Below are 18,818 nucleotides of genomic sequence, written 5' to 3'. Positions count from 1 at the left end.
CAAAGTGAATTCCAAGATGGCCAGGGCTATGTACAAACATGGGCTAGGTCTCAAACAAAATTTTTAAAAGAGAGAATAAAATTAATATTTTAATAGGAATAAAAATTTGCCCAATCACTTATCAAAATGCATGGCAAACTGTGGAAAATATATACACATTAAAGACATTACTGTAAAGGTAAATTTATTTAATAGCAAATGTTCCAAGTTTTCCCTTTTGCACAATTCACAGTCACTGCATGGACAGTGAGAGTCTGTGAACAACCCTCTACAGTTTGTTTGGTGTTTCTAGATCACTCTTAGGAGCGTGAGGGGCAGACACCGGGGGGGGGGGGGGAGGGGGGGGCGGCGGCATCCAGGCTTCGACTGGCTTGTGAGGAAGCGGGTGCTAGTCTTCTTCAAGCAGACTGTCAGCTGTCAGCTGCACCCTCCTTATGCTCTCCAGGTTCAGCTGTTTGTATTTTCTTTTGAAAAAGCCACACTGAAACAAAGAGTGCGGGAGCCTCATGACAGGGCTGAGGTAGCCACCTGCTTCGGCTGTCACTAAACAGCCCCGGATTCCTGGCGCTGCTTCTTGGGCTTTGTCTTTCCTCTCTCCCTGCTCCTCTGACCTTTCTCCATCCTCGCAGTCCCCTCTGCAGGGCTGCATTCCTGGTGCCCATCCCCAAGGTCCCTGAACACCAAAGGATGCTCAAACGCCTTTAACTTAACTAACGGGGAGTGCTGTGGATTCCGTCATGCTGGATCTAATCTTCTTGCTGGGAGAGTGCCCAGGACAGCCTCATACCAAAGACAGCCTCCTAGATCTAGAAGCTTGGGGTCTAGGAATAGGGGGAGTGACATTGAGGTGCGATGCCTGGCTTCTGTAAGGGAGCTCGCCGGCCTGGCACAGAAGCCAGGGCAGAGCGTCCAGGAGCCTGGCTAAGCTTTCCCAGGGGCGTGTGTGAATGGTGAGATGGTAGAGACTGGCACCCCTGGCAAGAGTAGTTGAGTGAGCCCCAACAGGGAGTCAAGAGCCTGTTTAGAGAATGGTTCAGCAGGTCTAGAGGAAAAAAAAATAAAACTTACAGGTGTGAGGGACAGAGGCCGGGACACAGAGGCCTCAAAAAGCACTAACAAGGTCTGGACTCTGAGATAGCGGAAAACAAAACACTTTAAAGGGAGTGATAGTCAGATATGTCTTAGGAACGTTCTCTGTGCTCAAATACTTCAATTTGGCTCCCTCCCCCATTTTTTTCCAGTGAAAAACTATCAAGTTCATTTGCCTAAACAGGAAACATAGTTTCAACAAGAAAGAAAAGAAAAGAGGCCACAGGCCAGGGTAGGTGCACTAGGTCTGGGGTTAGCTGTCCTCAAAGGCACTGAGGCCAGTCGCAGAGCCCAACAGCGCCTCCCTACAAACATGACGAGGAGAACTGACCTTGAACAAAAGAGCTATAACCACGACCAACAGCAGGAGGCCTCCAACACTGCTGCCGATGATGAGGGGCAAAGAGTGGGGCTCCTCATCTTTCAGGAAGATAACAGTGATCTGGATGAAGACATAGAGGCCAATAAGTCAGTAAATTACAAAGGAGGAAGAGAGCCAACATGTTATTTTAAGGAGCAAAAGGTAGGGACCTGGTAGCAACCTGCATATTGATCAAGACTGAGGACATACAGCAAAAAGCTGTCCATCCTCTGGCTCAGCACTTTACGGCCCCTGGAATCATCTAATGACCACGGCGCTTTACAAGAAACTATTCTGGTCTCTGATCCAAATGAGCTAGGTCACCTTGTCTTAAAAGTGGTCTGCCGGTTTGAGAAGGCTCACACAGCACAGATCCTACAGCAGTGGTGCCCCGTGTCCTTGATCTCCCTGTGGCCACTGTTTACTATGTCAAGACTTGTTTAAATGACGTCTGAGTCCTTTTCAACTCAAGTCTGACAGATGTTTGGGCTTTTCTGTTGGTTGGTTGGTTGCTTGGTTGGTTTTTTGAAGACAGGGTTGTAGCCTTGGCTGTCCTGGACTCACTTTGTAGACCAGCCTGGCCTCAAACTAACAAGAATCCGCCTGCCTCTGCCTCCCCGTGTGCTGGGAATTACAGGAGTGCGCCACCACACCCAGCTCAGACAGACGTTTGTAAATCTTGCAGAAACATTTAAAGTCTTGGGCAATACATTTTCCTACACGAAATGTCTGGCAGGGTTGCCCAGCTCTTCCTTCACCAGCTGAATGCAGTCATTGGGACACTGGGAAGTGCAAAAGTGGATCCAGCCATGGCACTGCAGGGCTCTTCTGTTAGAAACCATCCCCAGTCTTTTCCTAAGGCTCTCATCAGCTCATGAGTCTTCTCTCACCCTGTCACGCTGAAAACTCTATGGTCCCCTGACCCAGGCCTGTCCTCCTGGTTGGTCGCCAGAGCATGTTGCCAGGACACAGAGCCAGAGGGTCATCATGACTCTCTGTTACAAGACACTGAGTTCCGTTCAGACCAGTCCGTAGGCACCAAGGTCAAGCATGCTTTGGAGAGATTTCCATACTGGGTAGGGAATTACCCAACTCACCCTTGAGGCCTCTCCTGGCTAAGTTATAAATGCGACTGACTCAGGGCTGGGCCTCTGGACCACACTTAGCTTATAGGTAAGCCAGACCTCACAGGACTAAGTTCTGACCTTGAGAGTTGGAAAGGAACCGAGCCCAACAGGACCAGAGGGTGAGACAGCAGCAGGCTGTAATCTTGACAAAGCAGTGAAAGGTAAGGGCATGGGAAACAGAATTCTGGATCCTGGGCTGAGGAATGAAGGAGGCCCCAAGACACCAGGGCACAATAGGCCAGACTGGAGTGGGAATAGCGCCCCTGTTTCTCAAAGCCTTCTTCCTTTGTCCCCTTTGAAATGCACAGATTCTCCTCCAAGTGGCCCAAAGCTGCTCCAGCACAGTGTAAGGGAGAAGCTTGTGACAAACATGGAGAGAGGGCAGTCCACAGCTATCCTGTCAGCCACCGTGGCTCAAGGGCAGTCAGGACAGAGCTGCCTCCTTAGCTGGTGACTGAAATTGCCACCACACTAACATCATGTAAAGGAACTCCTTGGAGCTTTCAGGAAGTCTCTTCCTGAAAATGGAGGTACATGAAGAAAATTCTTCCTGACAACTCTTCGTTCCCCTGCCTTGTATTCTGTCATGGGAAACGCTAGCTGAACGTCCTTAACCCTAAACTCCAAAAGTCATACTCCGAAACCCAAATAATATTTAAAATCCTCTTTAATTGTGTATGGGTGTTTGCCTATACCTATAACTGTGCACCATTTGTGAGCCTAGTGCCCACAGAGATCAGAAGAGGACATCAGACCATGTGGGTGCTGGGCCCTCTGGCATAGCAGCCAGTGCTCTTAACCACTGAGCCAGGACCCCAAATCTAATACTTTTTGACTATTATGTTGGCACTCATGATACTTTGGAGTTTGGAGTAAGTCAGCTTCTAGACTTTCAGATTACAGAAGCTCAGCTAGTCTGCAAAGTTCTAAAATCTGAAACAACTCTGTACTGTGAACTGAAGTCTGATGGATTCTCAGCATTTAGATCATTTGAAATCTGACAACTCGCCCAGCGTGGTGGCGCATGCCTTTAAATCCAGCACTAGGGAAACAGAGGTAGGCGGATCTCTTTAAGTTCGAGGCCAGCCTGGTTTACAAAGGGAGTCCAGGACAGCCAAGGCTACACAGAGAAACCCTGTCTCAAAGGAGAAAAACAAACAAACAAACTGGCAACTCTGTGCCGGTCATGAGGTAAGGTGTGACCATCAGAAAAGGACCAAGCCAGGCAGGCTGCGAGTGTGGGCATGCTTCCCTCTCCAGACAAACAGCCGGTGCCTATATGGGACACTATCTGGAGTTGCCCTTTGTCAGTCAAGTGCCCTTGGGATGCACAGCTACTTAGAATCATAGATCCATTGTACATCCTCTATCACGGGAACCACTTCATGCAGAGCACTGAAAGATAGAGTCTGCTGTGGGCTATAGCTAGCCTAGATTAGTAACAGGCATACAAGAAATGGTTACAGTAACTACCTTTGGAAAGAGAGCGTTGGGGTGTGGGAAAGGGAAGCAGGAAGGAACCATTAGTTTCAGTTGATATATTTCTGCTAAAATTGGATTTCAATTATTTAATTTTTTTTTTTTTAAAGACACTCCTGTCCTGGAACTCTGTATACCAGGCTGGCCTCAAATTAAAGATCTGCCTCACAAGTGCTGGGACTGAAGGCATGTACCAGCACCCTGGCTTACTTTATGAAAATAGACATATGTATGTGTGTGTGTGTGTGTGTGTGTGTGTGTGTGTGTGTGTGTGTGTGTGTATGAATCTAGGCAGTGTGATTAAGAATAAGGTGCTTGGGGCTGGAGAGATGGCTCAGAGGTTAAGAACACTGCCTGTTCTTCTAAAGGTCCTGAGTTCAATTCCCAGCAACCACATGGTGACTCACCACCATCTATAATGAGATCTGGTGCCCTCTTCTGGTATGCATGCAGGCAAAACACTATACTTAATAAATAAATGAGTCTTTAAAAAAAAAAAAGAATAAGGTGCTTGCCGGGGGGATGCACACGTCTTTAATCCCAGCACTTGGGAGGCAGAAGCAGGTGAATCTCTGAGTTTGAGGTCAGCCTGGTCTACAAAGAGAGTTCTAGGGCAGCCAGGCTGTACAGAGAAACCCTGTCTCAAAAAATCCAAAACAAAACAAAACAAAAAAAATATATTTCCTCAATATCATTTTCTGTGTCAGCAATACTTCAGGGGCTAGCAAAATGGCTCAGTGGGTGAAGGTACCTGCAATCAAGCTGACAACTCTTGCAAGCTGTCCTCTGACCACCACGCGTGCACCTTGGCATGCATATGCTCACAGACATGCATATACACACAAACTAAATACATGTAACAAGCACGGTGTATTGAGACCAGGCTGTGCCCTGTTCTAAGTTACAGTATACTGTGTACCCAGGAACTCACTGTTGCAGGCCAGGCTGACCTCAGGCTCACAGGGGTCCACCTGCCTCTGCCTCCCAAGTACCAGGACTTAAGGTGTGCAGCGCCATGCCTGGCTCTGCACTGTCATGCCTGTTGACATCCGTCTGCTTTCAAAGAGGATCAGCCTGCAAGCTCTACATTAGGCTTGGTTTCTCCAAACAGGAAGTGATGTGGCCAAGACTGCTAAGTATAAAGACTCAATTGATCTCTCTGGGGCAGAAGCTCCGGGTAACAAGGGCAGTTGGTAGCGCAGCCAAGGTAAGAAGTGACAGCAGTCTCCCCCAGAACACTAATCGGAAAAGCTCCAGGAGTTACCTGCGTCCTGTGGTTCTCGGTATTCAGCCCCTCATAGAGAGACTTGTTGAAAGATATTTCTCCAAGGATCTGTAGCTCTGTTACATCTTTTAGTAACTGTAAGAGAGAGGGAAAGGTGGGGGTAGAGAGACTCAAAACATATTTTAGATATGAGCTCATTGTTTCTGGAGTTCCAACCACTGTTCCCTTAGAATATATTCCTTTTCCCAGTATACCTTTAGCCTTCATAAATGGTCCCAGCAGCCACAAGCTATCCAAGCAGCAAGTGTTGGCATTTCCCAGGCCCTTTTCCCTTACACTTGATCTCATGGCACAATCCCCCATCCAAAGTCAGTTCTGGAAAATTCTCCTTCTAAAATATTCTGTCATGCATGTGCCCTTTTCCCACTTCTATTTCTTTCTTTCAGGTTTTTGTTTTGTTTTGGTTTTTGTCTTTTTTTTTTTTTTTTTTTTTTTTTAGATAGGGTCTCACTGTGTAGCCTTGGCAGTCCTGGAACTCTCTCTGTAGACCAGGCTGGCCTCGAACTCAGAGATCCACCTGCCTCTGCCTCTGCTTCCCAAGTGCTAGGATTAAAGGTGTGCGCCATCACCGTCCCGCCCCCTCTTCTATTTCAGTTGAGACCACATTACTCTCATCTGAATCACTGCACAGTATTAAACTGCATCATTTGTCCCCCATTTTATAATAAGGCCTCTCCAGGAAAATAAAATTTGAGCAATGTTATGCAAGTTAACTACAAGTACAAAGGCACATTAGCAAGATAAAAAACAGAGATGACAGAATAGCTGGGTATAAGGAAAAGACAAGCAAGAAAGGACTGGAAGCACTGAGTGAGGAATTAAGTTGAGACCAGATCATGTAATTCTTTGCGGTGAAAGAAGTATGGATTTTAACCCAGATGTATCCAACTCCCAAGTCCCCTGCTGCTGTTAGTTTGGAGTTTCTGAGTTTTGTTTTTAAGGGAAGATAGCACAGTCTAATGATAAATGAAGACTTATTTGGTTTTTGTTTTTAAATCATGTGCAAAGCCAAGACAAAGAGAGCTTTGTATGTCCAAAGTTATGCAACAGGCCAGAGATGGTGACTGAATTACATGCCAGTAATTACATATCAGTAGAGACAGAGAGAGGTGATTTAATATATATTCTGGAAGTAGGGTGGCAAGGTTTGTTGCTAGAATACACATGGGAATGTAGCAACAGGGAGTCACAAGTAATTAGTACAGAACAGGATTAAGATACCTACTAAGGCAGGGTGTGGTGCTGCATGCCTTTAATCCCAGCCCTCAGAAGGCAAAGGCAGGCAGATCTCTGTGAGTTCGAAGCCAGCCTAGTCTACAAAGTGAGTCCACGACAGCCAAGGGTGTCTCGAAAAACAAAACAAAACAAAACAAACGTGAAAACAAAACAAACAAAAGGCACCTACTAAGTAACAAACTTGCGGGACTGGAGAGATGACTCAGAGATTAAGAGCACTGACCGTTCTTCCAAAGGTCCTGAGTTCAATTCCCAGCAACCACACCGTGGCTCACAACCATCTATAATGAGATCTGGGTGCCTTGTTCTGTTGTGCAGGCGCACATGTAGGAAGAGCAATGTATAATAAATAAATAAATATATAAATAAATAAACCTCTAAAAAAAAAAAAAGTAACACACTTGCTAAGAGCAGGTTGGAGCAGAAGGTCAATCACATGATCTATTTTGGACGGCACATTTCAGATGCTAATGTCCTTTCTGGAGGACAAGCCCTACAGCCGGACGACCCAATCTGCAGCATTTCAATGTCGAGTACCTGCTTGGTGTGGTCCATGAAGATCTCTGCAACCACGGTTACATTTTCTTTATTAGATGTAATAGCACAGATCACTGAATGCCATTCTTCTACACGCTGCGAAAGCAAAAGTGAGTCAGCTTACTCGTCCGTTCTAGTGCATTAGGGATGAAAATCTGAGTGTCTGGGACAGAGCACCCAAGATCCCAGAGTAGACGCTGTGAGCAATTTCCCTTTGCCCAAGTAAAGTGTCACCCTGGCAAACGGGACCAGTGAGGCTGAGTCTCAGAAAGCACTTTCCAGAACCTGTGACCTGACTTCTGCTGTCCCTTTTAAGGGGCTTTTCACATGCCTCCTTAGGGTTTTGGTGTTTTTTTTGGGGGGGGGGGGGGGAAGCAGGGTTTCTCTGTGTAGCCTTCACTGTCCTGGACTCACTTTGTAGACCAGGCTGGCCTCGAACTCACAACGATTCTCCTGCCTCTGCCTCCGAGTGCTGGGATTAGCTCACCTGAACAGGAACGCTTCCACACGCGGGCTCTTGACGCTCCGTGCACTCGGTGTGGGCCTGAAACGAGAGCCTTTCCTGAGCCGACTCGAGCGCTCTAAGTCGCACTAGACATCTGCGCCCTGGCGGCTTGCCGGAGGCCCGGCGTGCTGTGCTGCCGCCGGCGGGCGCTAGGACCCAGCGGGCCGGCGGGCGCGCTCGCGGAAGTCTCGCGGTATTTCCGTTTGAAATGACTGGCGGGCGCCCGCCATGGCCGCGTCCGTCCCTCAGTCTGGGACTCGGCTTTTCCGAACGTATGCGGCGAGGGGAGTCCAGCGGTCGCATCGACAGCCAGGCCGGCTGGCAGTGCAATGGTTCCGGCCGCTGGACAAGAGGCGCGCCTTCAGCAGCAGCAGCAGCAGCCGCAGCGGCAGTGAGCTGTCGCCGCAGCCTGCTGCTTCCGACGACCCTGAGGACCCCGACTTCACTGTCAGCCCCGTGGGCCCGCGGCGCAGGCGTCCTCGAGGCCGCGTCTCCCAGGACCAGTGGACCCTTACGGTCACCCAGAGACTGCAGAGCCTGCGGCCTCGGCACCCCCAGAAGTGCAGCACCCCGTGCCGCCGGCTGCGACCGCTGCCATCCTTTGCCAGCTGCAACCCGGGCTGCCTCGGCTCGGACCTCAGCCTGTGCAGCCAGTCCGAGGACAGCAGCGAGCTGGGCACAAGTGCCTCCTTGTTCAGCTCTCCGGCCTCGCCAGGAGCCCCCGACTCTCCGGATGCAGAGGCTGCAGTCCCCAGCGGCTTCCACTTCCCGGCAGCCTCCCTGAATGAAGCGTCTCTGCCCTGTCCGCAAGAAGCGGCAAAAGATGATGACGGGTTGACCAGGATGGGCCCCCAAGCTGGAGTCGGCTTCAGGTCATCTCTCTTTAGCCTCGTGGACTCAGAAATCACAGAAGATAAAGAGTCTGTGGACGAATCGTGTCGCGGAAGACAGCAGGTGGGAAACAGACTAAAGGGTCCGAGGCAAGCGCGCGTGGGAAAGAGAAGGGCCACGGGCCAAAAGGTTGTGTCTCGAGGAACCGACCAGACGGACTATGGGGAGGCCAGTGCTTGCAAAGACCTTCGTGTACCAGGGCAGATCGGCAGGCCTAAGAGAACTGGGCCACTCCGGAAGAGCAAACAACAAGAAGCCGTGGGACTCTCTGCCCTGACCTACCACCACCAATCTAAGAAGAAAAAGAAAGTTTCAGGCCCCTCCCCGGACTTGAATTCTAACCATAAGGCCTGTTCTTGGAGCAAAACGAGAGCCTCCTTTGGTTTCCACAAGAAGAAAGTTATAACTAATGTGTCGGAGGTATGCAGCATTGCCAGTTTTCCCTCTAGGTCCCTCCTGTCTGAATATTCACCCTCTCCTATCAAGAACAAAGCAAACAGTACTGTTTCTTCTTGCCACTCCTCTTCTGTGTATTTGCTAAGCCCCTTAAAGACCCTCCACGTCACAGACAAAAAGCCATCTTATGCTGAAAAGGTTTATGGGGAGTGTAACCAGGAGGGGCCTATCCCCTTTAGTGAGTGCCTTTCCACAGAAAAACTGGAACGCTGTGAGAAGATTGGGGAAGGGGTGTTTGGAGAAGTGTTTCAGATAATCACTGACCAGACACCTGTAGCCCTAAAGATCATTGCTGTTGAAGGACCAGACTTAGTCAATGGGTCCCATCAAAAGACCTTTGAGGAGATCCTGCCAGAGATCATCATCTCCAAAGAGCTGAGCTTCTTGTCCGACGAGGTCTACAACCGCACGGAAGGCTTTATTGAGCTGAACTCAGTGCACTGTGTCCAAGGGTCTTACCCTCCCTTGCTGCTCAAAGCCTGGGATCACTACAACGCAATCAGTAAGTCTGCTAACGACCGGCCCGACTTTTTCCAGGAAGACCAGCTCTTTATTGTCCTGGAATTTGAGTTTGGCGGGGTTGACTTAGAGCAAATGAAAGCAAAGCTGCCCTCCGTGGCTACTGCAAAGAGCATCCTACACCAGATCACCGCATCCCTCGCAGTGGCAGAAGCGTCGCTGCACTTTGAGCACCGAGACTTACACTGGGGGAATGTGCTCTTAAAGAAAACCAGCCTCAAAGAGGTCCGCTACACCCTGAATGGGAAAACAGGCACCATTCCCACCCATGGGCTACAAGTCAACATCATCGACTACACCCTGTCCCGCCTGGAGCGGGATGGAATTGTGGTTTTCTGTGACATCTCCTCGGAAGAGGACCTCTTTACAGGTGAAGGTGACTACCAGTTTGAGATCTACAGGCTCATGAGGAAGGAGAACAAAAACTGCTGGGGTGAGTATCACCCTTACAATAATGTGCTGTGGCTGCATTACCTCACAGACAAGATTCTGAATCAGATGAGCTTTAAGAATAAAGGTCAGAGCGCAGCCATGAGGCAGGTAAAAAGAAAACTGCAGCATTTCTACAGGACCGTGCTGAGCTTCAGCTCTGCCACTGACCTGCTCTGCCAACACAGTCTGTTCAAATAAAGCCGGGTACCCAGTGCTCACCTCGAGGGCGCTGTCAAGGGTTCACTGAGTATACTTTTAAAGCCTCTGGTACTGTTTAATCTCTGCCACTAGAGCAGGATGGAGGTAAATACTCATCCTTACTCGCTGCCTGTCAGCTTTTTAAAAGAGAGTCTGTCTTGTTTTGAAAAGGTAACCAAAATGTCTGTCAACACGATTAAACTTGCTTTTAACAAATGAAGTCCTTTTCCTGTGTACAGAGTGTACAAATCTTATGCTGCTGTTTTTGAGCTTTGATACCTTAGGTAGGATAAGCAACAAAAGAGTCAGAAAAGCCCAGCCCTCTGCTGTCAAGAGGAAGAGCAGAGAACAAGAAAGAGACTAACTAGAAAAAAAAAAAAAAAAAAAAAAACGAGACTAACTAGAGAGTCAAAACCAAGAGGGAAGGGTGCACATCTGCATGAGTAAAGTGTGGGAATGTTTATCAAATTCACTCACCAGTCACAGAAACAAGCAGAATTTCAACAGGAAAATAAATGTCTCTATGGTGCTGATGTTTGAATTTTTGCTTATTTTCGTCAAAGAAAGGGAAACAGATTCTGCCTTAAAATCTTAGTGGCTAATTTTCCTTCTGACTGTTACTCTTAATATTTTCCCATGATTAAGTAAGTAGCCTTGTTTCTGACTCCTAAAGCTTATCTTGGTTTGGGGTTTTTGTTTGTTTGTTTGTTTGTTTGTTTTTGTTGCTGTTGTTCAAGGCTGGGGTTTCTCTGTGTGGCTCTGGCTGTCCTGGAACTCACTCTGTATGTAGACCAGGCTGGCCTTGAACTCACAGAGATTCGCCTCCTGAGTGCTGGAATTAAAGGTGTGAGCCACCACTGCCTGGCTGGTTTTTGTGTTTCGTTTTGTTTTGTTAAGTTTTAAATGCACTTAGTTTATGTGCCAGTACAGGTTAAGGGCTGAGGGACAAGTAGAGACCAGAGGACATCTCAAGTGTCATCTTCTGGAGTACCGTCAACCTTTGAGACCGTCATTCATTGTCCAGTTAAGCTAGGTTTCTGGGATCCTACACTTCCCAGCAGTGAGATTACAAGCACATACCTCCTCACCCAGCATGTTAAACAGATGCTGGGATCACACTCTAGTCTTCGTGCTTACAAGGCAGATGCTATACTAAGCTCTTTTCCAGCCCTTGTTGGGTTTTTTCTTAGTACTAAGTTTTGAATCCAGGGCCTTGGGCAGGCTAGCCTTTCACTGAGCTGTGTCCACAGCCCTCTTCTTAGTTTACAACAAAATCTCAGTAAATTGCTTAAGCTAGTCTTGAACTTATTCTGTAGCTGCAGGCTGCGTCCCTGGGCCTGGCTAATGCTCTAATGTCTACCTTTGAGATCTGTAGTCTCTGGCGAGAGATGGGATCATAGTGAAGAATCTCATTTAAATACCTGAGTCTTCGTCAGATTCGTCACTCTGACAATCTGGAAATCTCGTAATTTGATGGGGACACAAATTTGCAACTGGAATCCAGCTCCAAAGCGGTTCTCCCCATGCACCTGCCAGACAGAATGAACAGGAAGTCAAAGCTCGGTGGGTTCACCAGCTTTAGGTTGGCAGCAAGCTCGATGCACTTACGTTGAAGAGGAATTCTTTGTGGTCAGAAGGTCTCTGGCTTGTGTTCATGTACATCACTGATGGTCTGCAGTGAGAGGACACGTGTGAGAACTCAAGGTTTCTCCCTGGTTCTGAATGAACTTGAGTGTTTCCAACTGGACACACTAGGACAGACAGCACCAGGTCCTTAAGAGGTCTCAAAACCGAAAGTCAAAATCTTAAGTACTTGTAAGGCAGTTTGGGACAGAAGAGTATTTGGAGAGCTGGGCGGAGGATGACTTTACTCACTGAGCCCTCTCCCAGCCTTTCTCCAATTGCACGGCCACTCTCTTTCCATAGCGTCCCGTCAGTTTCCTTTTGTAGCAGGACCAGTTGGCACTGTGCTTCTAATGACCACCATGGTCTTTCAAAAACCCAAAATGATGCATGCAAGTGGTGCAGTAAAAAAAACAAAACTGCTGCTCCGTGGGTGGAAAGGTTTATTCCAAACAGCCTGTCTCGAGCCGACAGGTCCCACAGGAGTATGCTAATTGAAAGCTGTATGTCCCTTTACCGGAGGTCAGGGAACTGACTCCTTTTGGCAGATGAGGACCAGTCTCAAAAATTCCTTTAGAATGCTAGCTTTTATTTAGCCACCAGAAATCCTGTAGTCTAGGTTGAGCTGGGCCTAGACTCAATTTTGGACAAGTCAGTAGGCTTGCCCTTTTGGGGGTGGGGAGCAGGGGAGCGCCCTTTGGTCCGGACAGTGTCCTAGATAGGTTGGGCACTAAGCCTCCTCTCAGGAAAAAGAGAAGTGATTACATCCACCCTGATGGGCACTTCTGCCCACAACAGAGAGTCCCAAAACTGTCCTCATTGCATGACTGTCACACAGACCCCTTGGGTGTACTTACCTGGAAAGCACTGCAATGAAGGCATGCCTGAATTGAAGGCTGTGGGTCTCGCTGGCCAAAGACTTCTCATTAGAACTGGGAATAAAAATGTGAATTGAAGCCGGGCGTGGTGGCACACGCTTTTAATCCCAGCACTTGGGAGGCAGAGGCAGGCGGATCGCTGTGAGTTCGAGGCCAGCCAGGTCTACAAAGTGAGTCCAGGACAGCCAAGGCTACACAGAGAAACCCTGTCTCGAAAAACCAAAAAAAAAAAAAAGTGAATTGACCACACAACTGCTTTCTTGCCTTGACTTCTTAAGAATCATCTCAAAGATGGAGTCCCTTAGGCCACACTTAGAGAAAGGTTGATTTTTTAGAAGGATTTCTCAGCTTTCATACTTGATATTTTGAGTCAAAGAATTTACTGTTATGGGGCCGGGTGTGGTGGTGCACGCCTTTAATCCCAGCACACGGAGGCAGAGGCAGGTGGGTCATTGTGAGTTCGAGGCCAGCCTGGTCTACAAAGCGAGTCCAAGACAGGCAAGGCTACACAGAGAAACCCTGTCTCAAAAAACCAAAAAATTAAAAATAATAATTAAAAAATTTTATTGTTATAGACTTGTCCTATACACTAATCAATAGTTATTAGCATCTGTGGTATCTGTCAGTAGAAGTCAGTATCATCTTCTAAGTTATGGCAATCAAAATTGTCTCTAGGATGCTGGGCGTGATGATGCACACCTTTTAGGCCTGCTGTATCTACAGAGCAAGTACCAGGATGGCCAGGGCACACAGAGAAACCCTGTCACAAAACACAAGACTCCTGACATTGCCTCAGGAGCAGAATTGCCCTTGATTGAGAGCCCCTTCCCAGCACCATATCCTGTTCTACCTTTGAACACGGAGGCTTTGCAGAGTTACATCAGAGTTAAGGAAGCCAGAACTAGGACTCAGGTTCAAAGCTCATTCCACCAGAATATACCCCAGTGTCCCTTTGTGAGAATTAAAATAGCTTAAGTATCTTTGATGAGAGGAAATTTCTGTGGGCCCAGTGAGGTACCCCCTTTCTCCCAGAACAGCTAACAAGCTATAAAACACTCTGGCTGAACATGGCGAGATTTTCCCCCCAAGGCCAGAATTTAAGTCGCTAACAGAGTCGCTACTTACTTGGAGACGGTCACAGTGATGTCTGCTGTCCTGTTTGGAAAGATACTCTCCTCTAGCTGCCAAATAACGGAGACGTTTGCCTATTTTCAAGGAGAAAGTAAGTAAATGTGGGAAGCTAGTCACAACTGCTTGCTACTCACACCCCAGACTACTTCAATGCCAGAGACTGGAGCTCTGACAGAAGGGTCAGAAGGGGCGTCCTTGTTGGAGGAAGTATGTCACAGGGTGGGCTGGGGGGTGGACCTTGAGTTTACTGCTGCCGGGCTCCCTGCCGTGATGAACATGGACTAAGCCTCAGAAATTATCAGCGAGCTCCCAAATAAATGCTTTCTTTTCTAAGACTTGCTTTGGGCATCTGGTCTCTTCACAGCAATAGACCAGTGACGAAGACACTGGCTAAGCAGCAGTAGGAAACCCACTTTACACTCCCCATGTTTTCTGTAGTACAGCCACTGTTTAGTGTAAGCCTCACAATGCAGATGTCGAGTGGGCCAAACAGACAGCATTATTCTCCTCTAAGTGAGGGAGGCCACAGCACAGTCTCTGCACAGAACAAAGATGCTTTGTTTGGATATTCCTTCCATGCTACCCCCACTCCCCGCTACTTTCCTCAGGGAAGCCAACACTGCCTATGCTGTACATCCGATAACCATTCCCCACAGCCCAGCAATTCTCCACTTCAGGGTGGCTTCACTGTTGTAAACACTACTCTGTGGTGACCACAGCAAACGGAAGCATAGTGACCACAACTGAAAATAGCAGATGAGGCTGGGAGCTCAAGGTAGTGAGAAGAGCCGTCACGACAGACTCACAATTGATCTCTTGAGTATGGGGTGACCAATCTTGCAGTTCATGACCAGGACAGAAGCAACTGGTTTGGGGTCATCACACTGAACGTCTGGAGAAAGTGGCTGTTAAAACAGAAGAAGTTGTTTTATCTTTGTTTTAATGTTAATGTTAAATGTTTATTTATTTATTTTATGCGTATGAGTATTTTGCCTGCATGTGCATGTCTGGTACCCTCAGAGGTCAGAAAAGGACATCAGATTCCCCTAGAACTAGAATTACAGATGGCTGTGAGCCACCGTGTAGCTGCTGTGATTCAAACCCAGGTCCTCTGGAAGAGGAGCTGGTGGTCTTTACTGAGTCATCTTTCCGGCCCCAAAAGATGCTCTTGAGGAGGAAAAGGAGCCGTTTCCTCACATCAGTCCAACAACCAACCATTCGCTGGTCTGTCTACATGTCAGACGTGGTCTCTGGTTTCCTCCCAACTGAGAGTTGAGCTTAAACCAAAAGTCTTAGGGTAGTGCTCTGAGAGCGAGAGTGAGGCACAGGAGCAGTAGAGACTGGGTCCAGCTGACAGGATGACACAGAGTCCTCCTGGAGAGGAAAGCACTGAACCTGGGCTGTGGAGCAGTGCAAGTGTCACACTGAGATGGAGGAAAAAACTTGTGTAGGCGCAACCACTACTGTGCAGCCTTCCAACGAGGGCTCCTCATCTAGATGGCCAAACAGAGAGCTACGTCCCCCCCAGATGCCCCACCACCAGTTCTGTTCCAGATATGTAACAGGTAATTCCAGTGTTTCATAGCATCAACACAGGCTTAGCTCAAGTGACCTGAGACCCCTGGGGCAAACCTATAGTCTCAACAGTCAGGTTTTACTGACTCAATGCAATGTGTTGGGAGGTGTCTTCACTCACCAAGGAAAATGAAGAGTTGTCAGAGGGTTGGGGGCGGGCAGAGTTAAGGAAAGACAGATGCAGCTACCCTGAGAGCCTCACAGGAGGTCAGAGTAAAGGGGTGATCCCAGATCGGTTACCATAGGCTACGAGAGGAAAGCTGTGTTCAGAAGCACTGCATCTGCAGCTCTGAACGATGGACACTGAATCTACTTCTCTGTCAAAGTGACTTAGATTACCCAGACGACAATGGGGCGGTTTCCCAGTTCCCAAAAGGCCTAACGTCAGTGTTTCCGACCACTTTTGGATTAAGAGAACAAAACATCTCCGTGTCGTGACGCTTGGCAGCCACATGCTTGCAAACCCATCTTTGCAGCTGGCCTTGGTTCTGGGAGCCCAGCCCGGTGATCGCTGGGCTAGAATTTTCACTTCCTCCATTCTTTAGGCATTAGAAGTTCTCTCTCACAATCCTGGCTAAGGGAGACTGTGAGCAAGGAGGGGTGATGGTGCAGGCACATGGTGCCACAGCAGGCTTTGCAGGGCACAGAATTGGATAGGGTTCATCTGATTGCTGTTCCTGTCCTGGATGGAGCAGGAGCCTGGTGGCCATAGAGTAGAATCGGGGGTGGGGGGGCAAACATGGGAAGACAGGGCTTCCCAAACCGCTGTCACGAGTACCTTTTGTATCCTCTTAAACTGTAAGTTTCTGGGGTAATTCAGAGCCATGTTTGTCATGTAGGAGTCTTCCCCGGAGTTAGCCAGGCTGATGTTCATGGTCACCTCCTTTGTGACGCCCACCACCAGTTCCTGCCTGTGAAGGGGAAAAGGGAGAAGAGAGAGCCCACTGGCAGTGTATTTAATCTGTAAAATTCCTCCTCACAACAAACCACATTCCTAACTATGCCCTAAGAAAAACCGCATAATGGCCCAGATTTCCTTCCTTTTAACAGAGCTGAACGCCGGGCTCCACATTAACTGCTTAGGCCACTAAGCAGTTAGTGAGATAGTTTGACCTACCATGAGCCACACTCCTTGCCCCACGAGCTCTATTGGCCCTCAGAATTACCCTACAGAGTAGTGTAGTTACCTCCCATTTTGCAGAAGAAAGAGAAGCCAAAAGACTGAGGCCTTTACCACTGAGCCTTTCTCCAGCTTATTTTGGTTGGCCGGCTAGTTTTTAAAACAGTTTCATTCTGTTGCTCAGGTTCACCTGGCACTTGCTGTGTACAGAGAGGCTGACCATGCAATCCTCCTGCCTCAGCCTCCCAAGTGCTGGGATTACAGATGTGAGCCAGAATGCGCGTGCATGTGTGTGTTTTGAGACAGAGGCTCACTCTGTAATCCAAACAGGGAAGTCTAGTTCTCATTTGATTTTGCAGAGGATCCACGTTTGCAGAGCAGTCAAAACCCACTGCAACAGTTGAGTCTCAGTAGTAGCTTGTCGGCTGTGTACACTAGGGGGCGATAGAGGGCAAGCTGCGCACGCAGCATCCCCCTGGCAAAGGAGCTGCCTCGGCTGCAGATCTCGGCTGTATGTAATTCGTTCCTGTTGAGAGTGGCTGTTTTAGATGAGTTTTTTAGTGCTGGCCCCACATACTCATGCACATCTGATATGGAAGCCTTCAAAACATCCACTCGAGGACAGGGAATCTGCCCTGGAGAAGCCAACTCCAGACAACTGGCCATCAGCAACATGACACACACAGAAGCCATTGAGGGCATTTTTAAGACTGCCACATGCCCCAAACCAAATATGATCTCAGCTCAGCTCCAGCAATCCTATCAGAGAATTGACCTTCTGTTGGATTCAGAGTGGTGAGCATTAACCTCATGTGGATACTCTGTATCATGAAATATGGCAGGTACCACTAAGGAACTACATTCTGGGTTTCATTTTATTTCATGTATATGGGCTTTGCCTGCATTTATGGATATGCACCTCATGCATGCAATGAGTGCCCTGGGAGGCCAGATTAACCACAGGGCCATCTCTCTAGCCTTGGAATTACACTTTTATAATTGCATTTAAAGAGCCAAGCATGGTGGTGCACGCCTTTAATTCCAGCACTTGGGAGGCAGAGGCAGGTGGATCGCTGTGAGTTCGAGGCCAGCCTGGTCTACAAAGGGAGTTCAGGACAGCCAAGGCTAATACACAGAGACCCTGTCTCGAAAAACCAAAAAAAGAAAAAATGAAAAGCAATTGCTTTTAAATGTAATGACCTTAGAATTAAATATTCAACTGGGACCAGTGGTAAGTGTGTTGGGTGATGCAGCTCTAGATGCCTGGGCTGAGCCTTCTTCTCCTCAATACATACCTCTGCTATCAGCAAATCCTAAGACTAACTTCAAAAGATAACCACTGCCTTTGCTTCCAGTCAGGCTAAGCCTCCACCCTCCTAACCTACATCTGCACTGTCTCAACAGTAATTATCTCCCTGTTTCTTAGAATTCGTCATTGTCTAGCTCAGTGGTTCTCACTCAACCTGTGGGTCGAGACCCTTTCACTGGGGTCACCTAAGCCCAGCAGAAAGATACTTCCACTACCATTCATACCAGTGGCAAAATTGCAGTTATGAAGTAGCAATGAAAGTGATTTTTATGGTTGGGGGACACCACAGCCTGAGGAACTGTAGTAAAGGGTCGTGGCTAAACTGTTAAGAGTGTGAGCCCACCTTGCTCCCCTGGCCCCCAGCTCTCATTCAAGGCCCTTCTAAGGTGCTATGGGACCCCCTTAGAGCTCCTCCCCCTCTCCCATGTCACTCCTCCTCCCTCTCACCTGTAGGGCTGCTTCCATCCAGGTAGTGGCTCTACCCTCGGACACCCACAAGGGTGGTACCCACCTCCTCCTCCTGTCACCCTCCCCGACCACCCTACTTAAAGCCTCACCTCTTCCCTGCACGTCTTCCCTCCATGATCTTTGTGCCACATCCCACCCACCCAGAGTTTGCTTCTCTATCCCTTTGCACTTAAGGACCAGGAGGGCAAGGACTTTTGTCTATAGTGTTGACTGAATTGGTTCCCAGGGTCTAGAGTCCCTGGAACAGAGCAGAGCTACTCCAGAATTTGTTTATGAGTTTGGCCAAGAGGTGAACCAAGGGGGAATTCTGGGAGTGAGGATCACTGTGAACAAAGTATTATCCAGGGGGATAAGAGACCTGGCTTCCAGCCTCAGTGGGAGAGGATGTGCTCAGTCCTAATGCGTCTTGATATACTGGGGTGGCTTGGTGAGGGGGGCCTCCCCTTTTCTATAGAGTAGGGGAGGAGGAGGGGGTAAAAAGGAGGGAGGGTGGGACCCAGAAGAGAGGAGGGAGAGGGCTATGATCAGGATTTAAAGTGAATTAAATAAATAAATGGTCACTAGTAGTCTTTGCAAGGACTTCGGCTATTAATCTGTTT

At 48.3% G+C, this 18,818-nt stretch overlaps 2 protein-coding genes across 2 annotated transcripts in view; one reads left to right on the top strand and one right to left on the bottom strand.

The window, feature by feature from the left end:
- Positions 1-366: 366 nt before the first annotated feature.
- The window catches only part of Itgae (integrin subunit alpha E), a 61,784-nt gene continuing 43,332 nt past the window's right edge, over positions 367-18,818 (bottom strand). The window contains exons 21-31 of the mRNA XM_051157907.1: positions 16,101-16,233; positions 14,554-14,652; positions 13,742-13,821; positions 12,596-12,670; positions 11,724-11,787; positions 11,537-11,644; positions 7,602-7,658; positions 7,115-7,210; positions 5,321-5,416; positions 1,421-1,531; positions 367-481 (exon numbers count right to left, since the gene is read on the bottom strand). Of these exons, the coding sequence (XP_051013864.1) occupies positions 389-481; positions 1,421-1,531; positions 5,321-5,416; positions 7,115-7,210; positions 7,602-7,658; positions 11,537-11,644; positions 11,724-11,787; positions 12,596-12,670; positions 13,742-13,821; positions 14,554-14,652; positions 16,101-16,233 (1,012 nt within the window). The 3' untranslated portion in view covers positions 367-388. The remainder of the gene's footprint in view (positions 482-1,420; positions 1,532-5,320; positions 5,417-7,114; positions 7,211-7,601; positions 7,659-11,536; positions 11,645-11,723; positions 11,788-12,595; positions 12,671-13,741; positions 13,822-14,553; positions 14,653-16,100; positions 16,234-18,818) is intronic.
- On the top strand, positions 7,842-10,478 carry Haspin (histone H3 associated protein kinase). Its single transcript, XM_051157903.1, has one exon. The coding sequence runs from the start codon at positions 7,848-7,850 to the stop codon at positions 10,113-10,115; it is 2,268 nt and encodes a 755-aa protein (XP_051013860.1). The 5' UTR covers positions 7,842-7,847; the 3' UTR covers positions 10,116-10,478.

The sequence above is a fragment of the Acomys russatus genome, chromosome 16 (genome assembly GCF_903995435.1).
Source record: "Acomys russatus chromosome 16, mAcoRus1.1, whole genome shotgun sequence".
NCBI lineage: Eukaryota > Metazoa > Chordata > Mammalia > Rodentia > Muridae > Acomys > Acomys russatus.
Note: the sequence above shows the minus strand (reverse complement) of the source record. Positions and strands in the feature narration are given on the sequence as shown.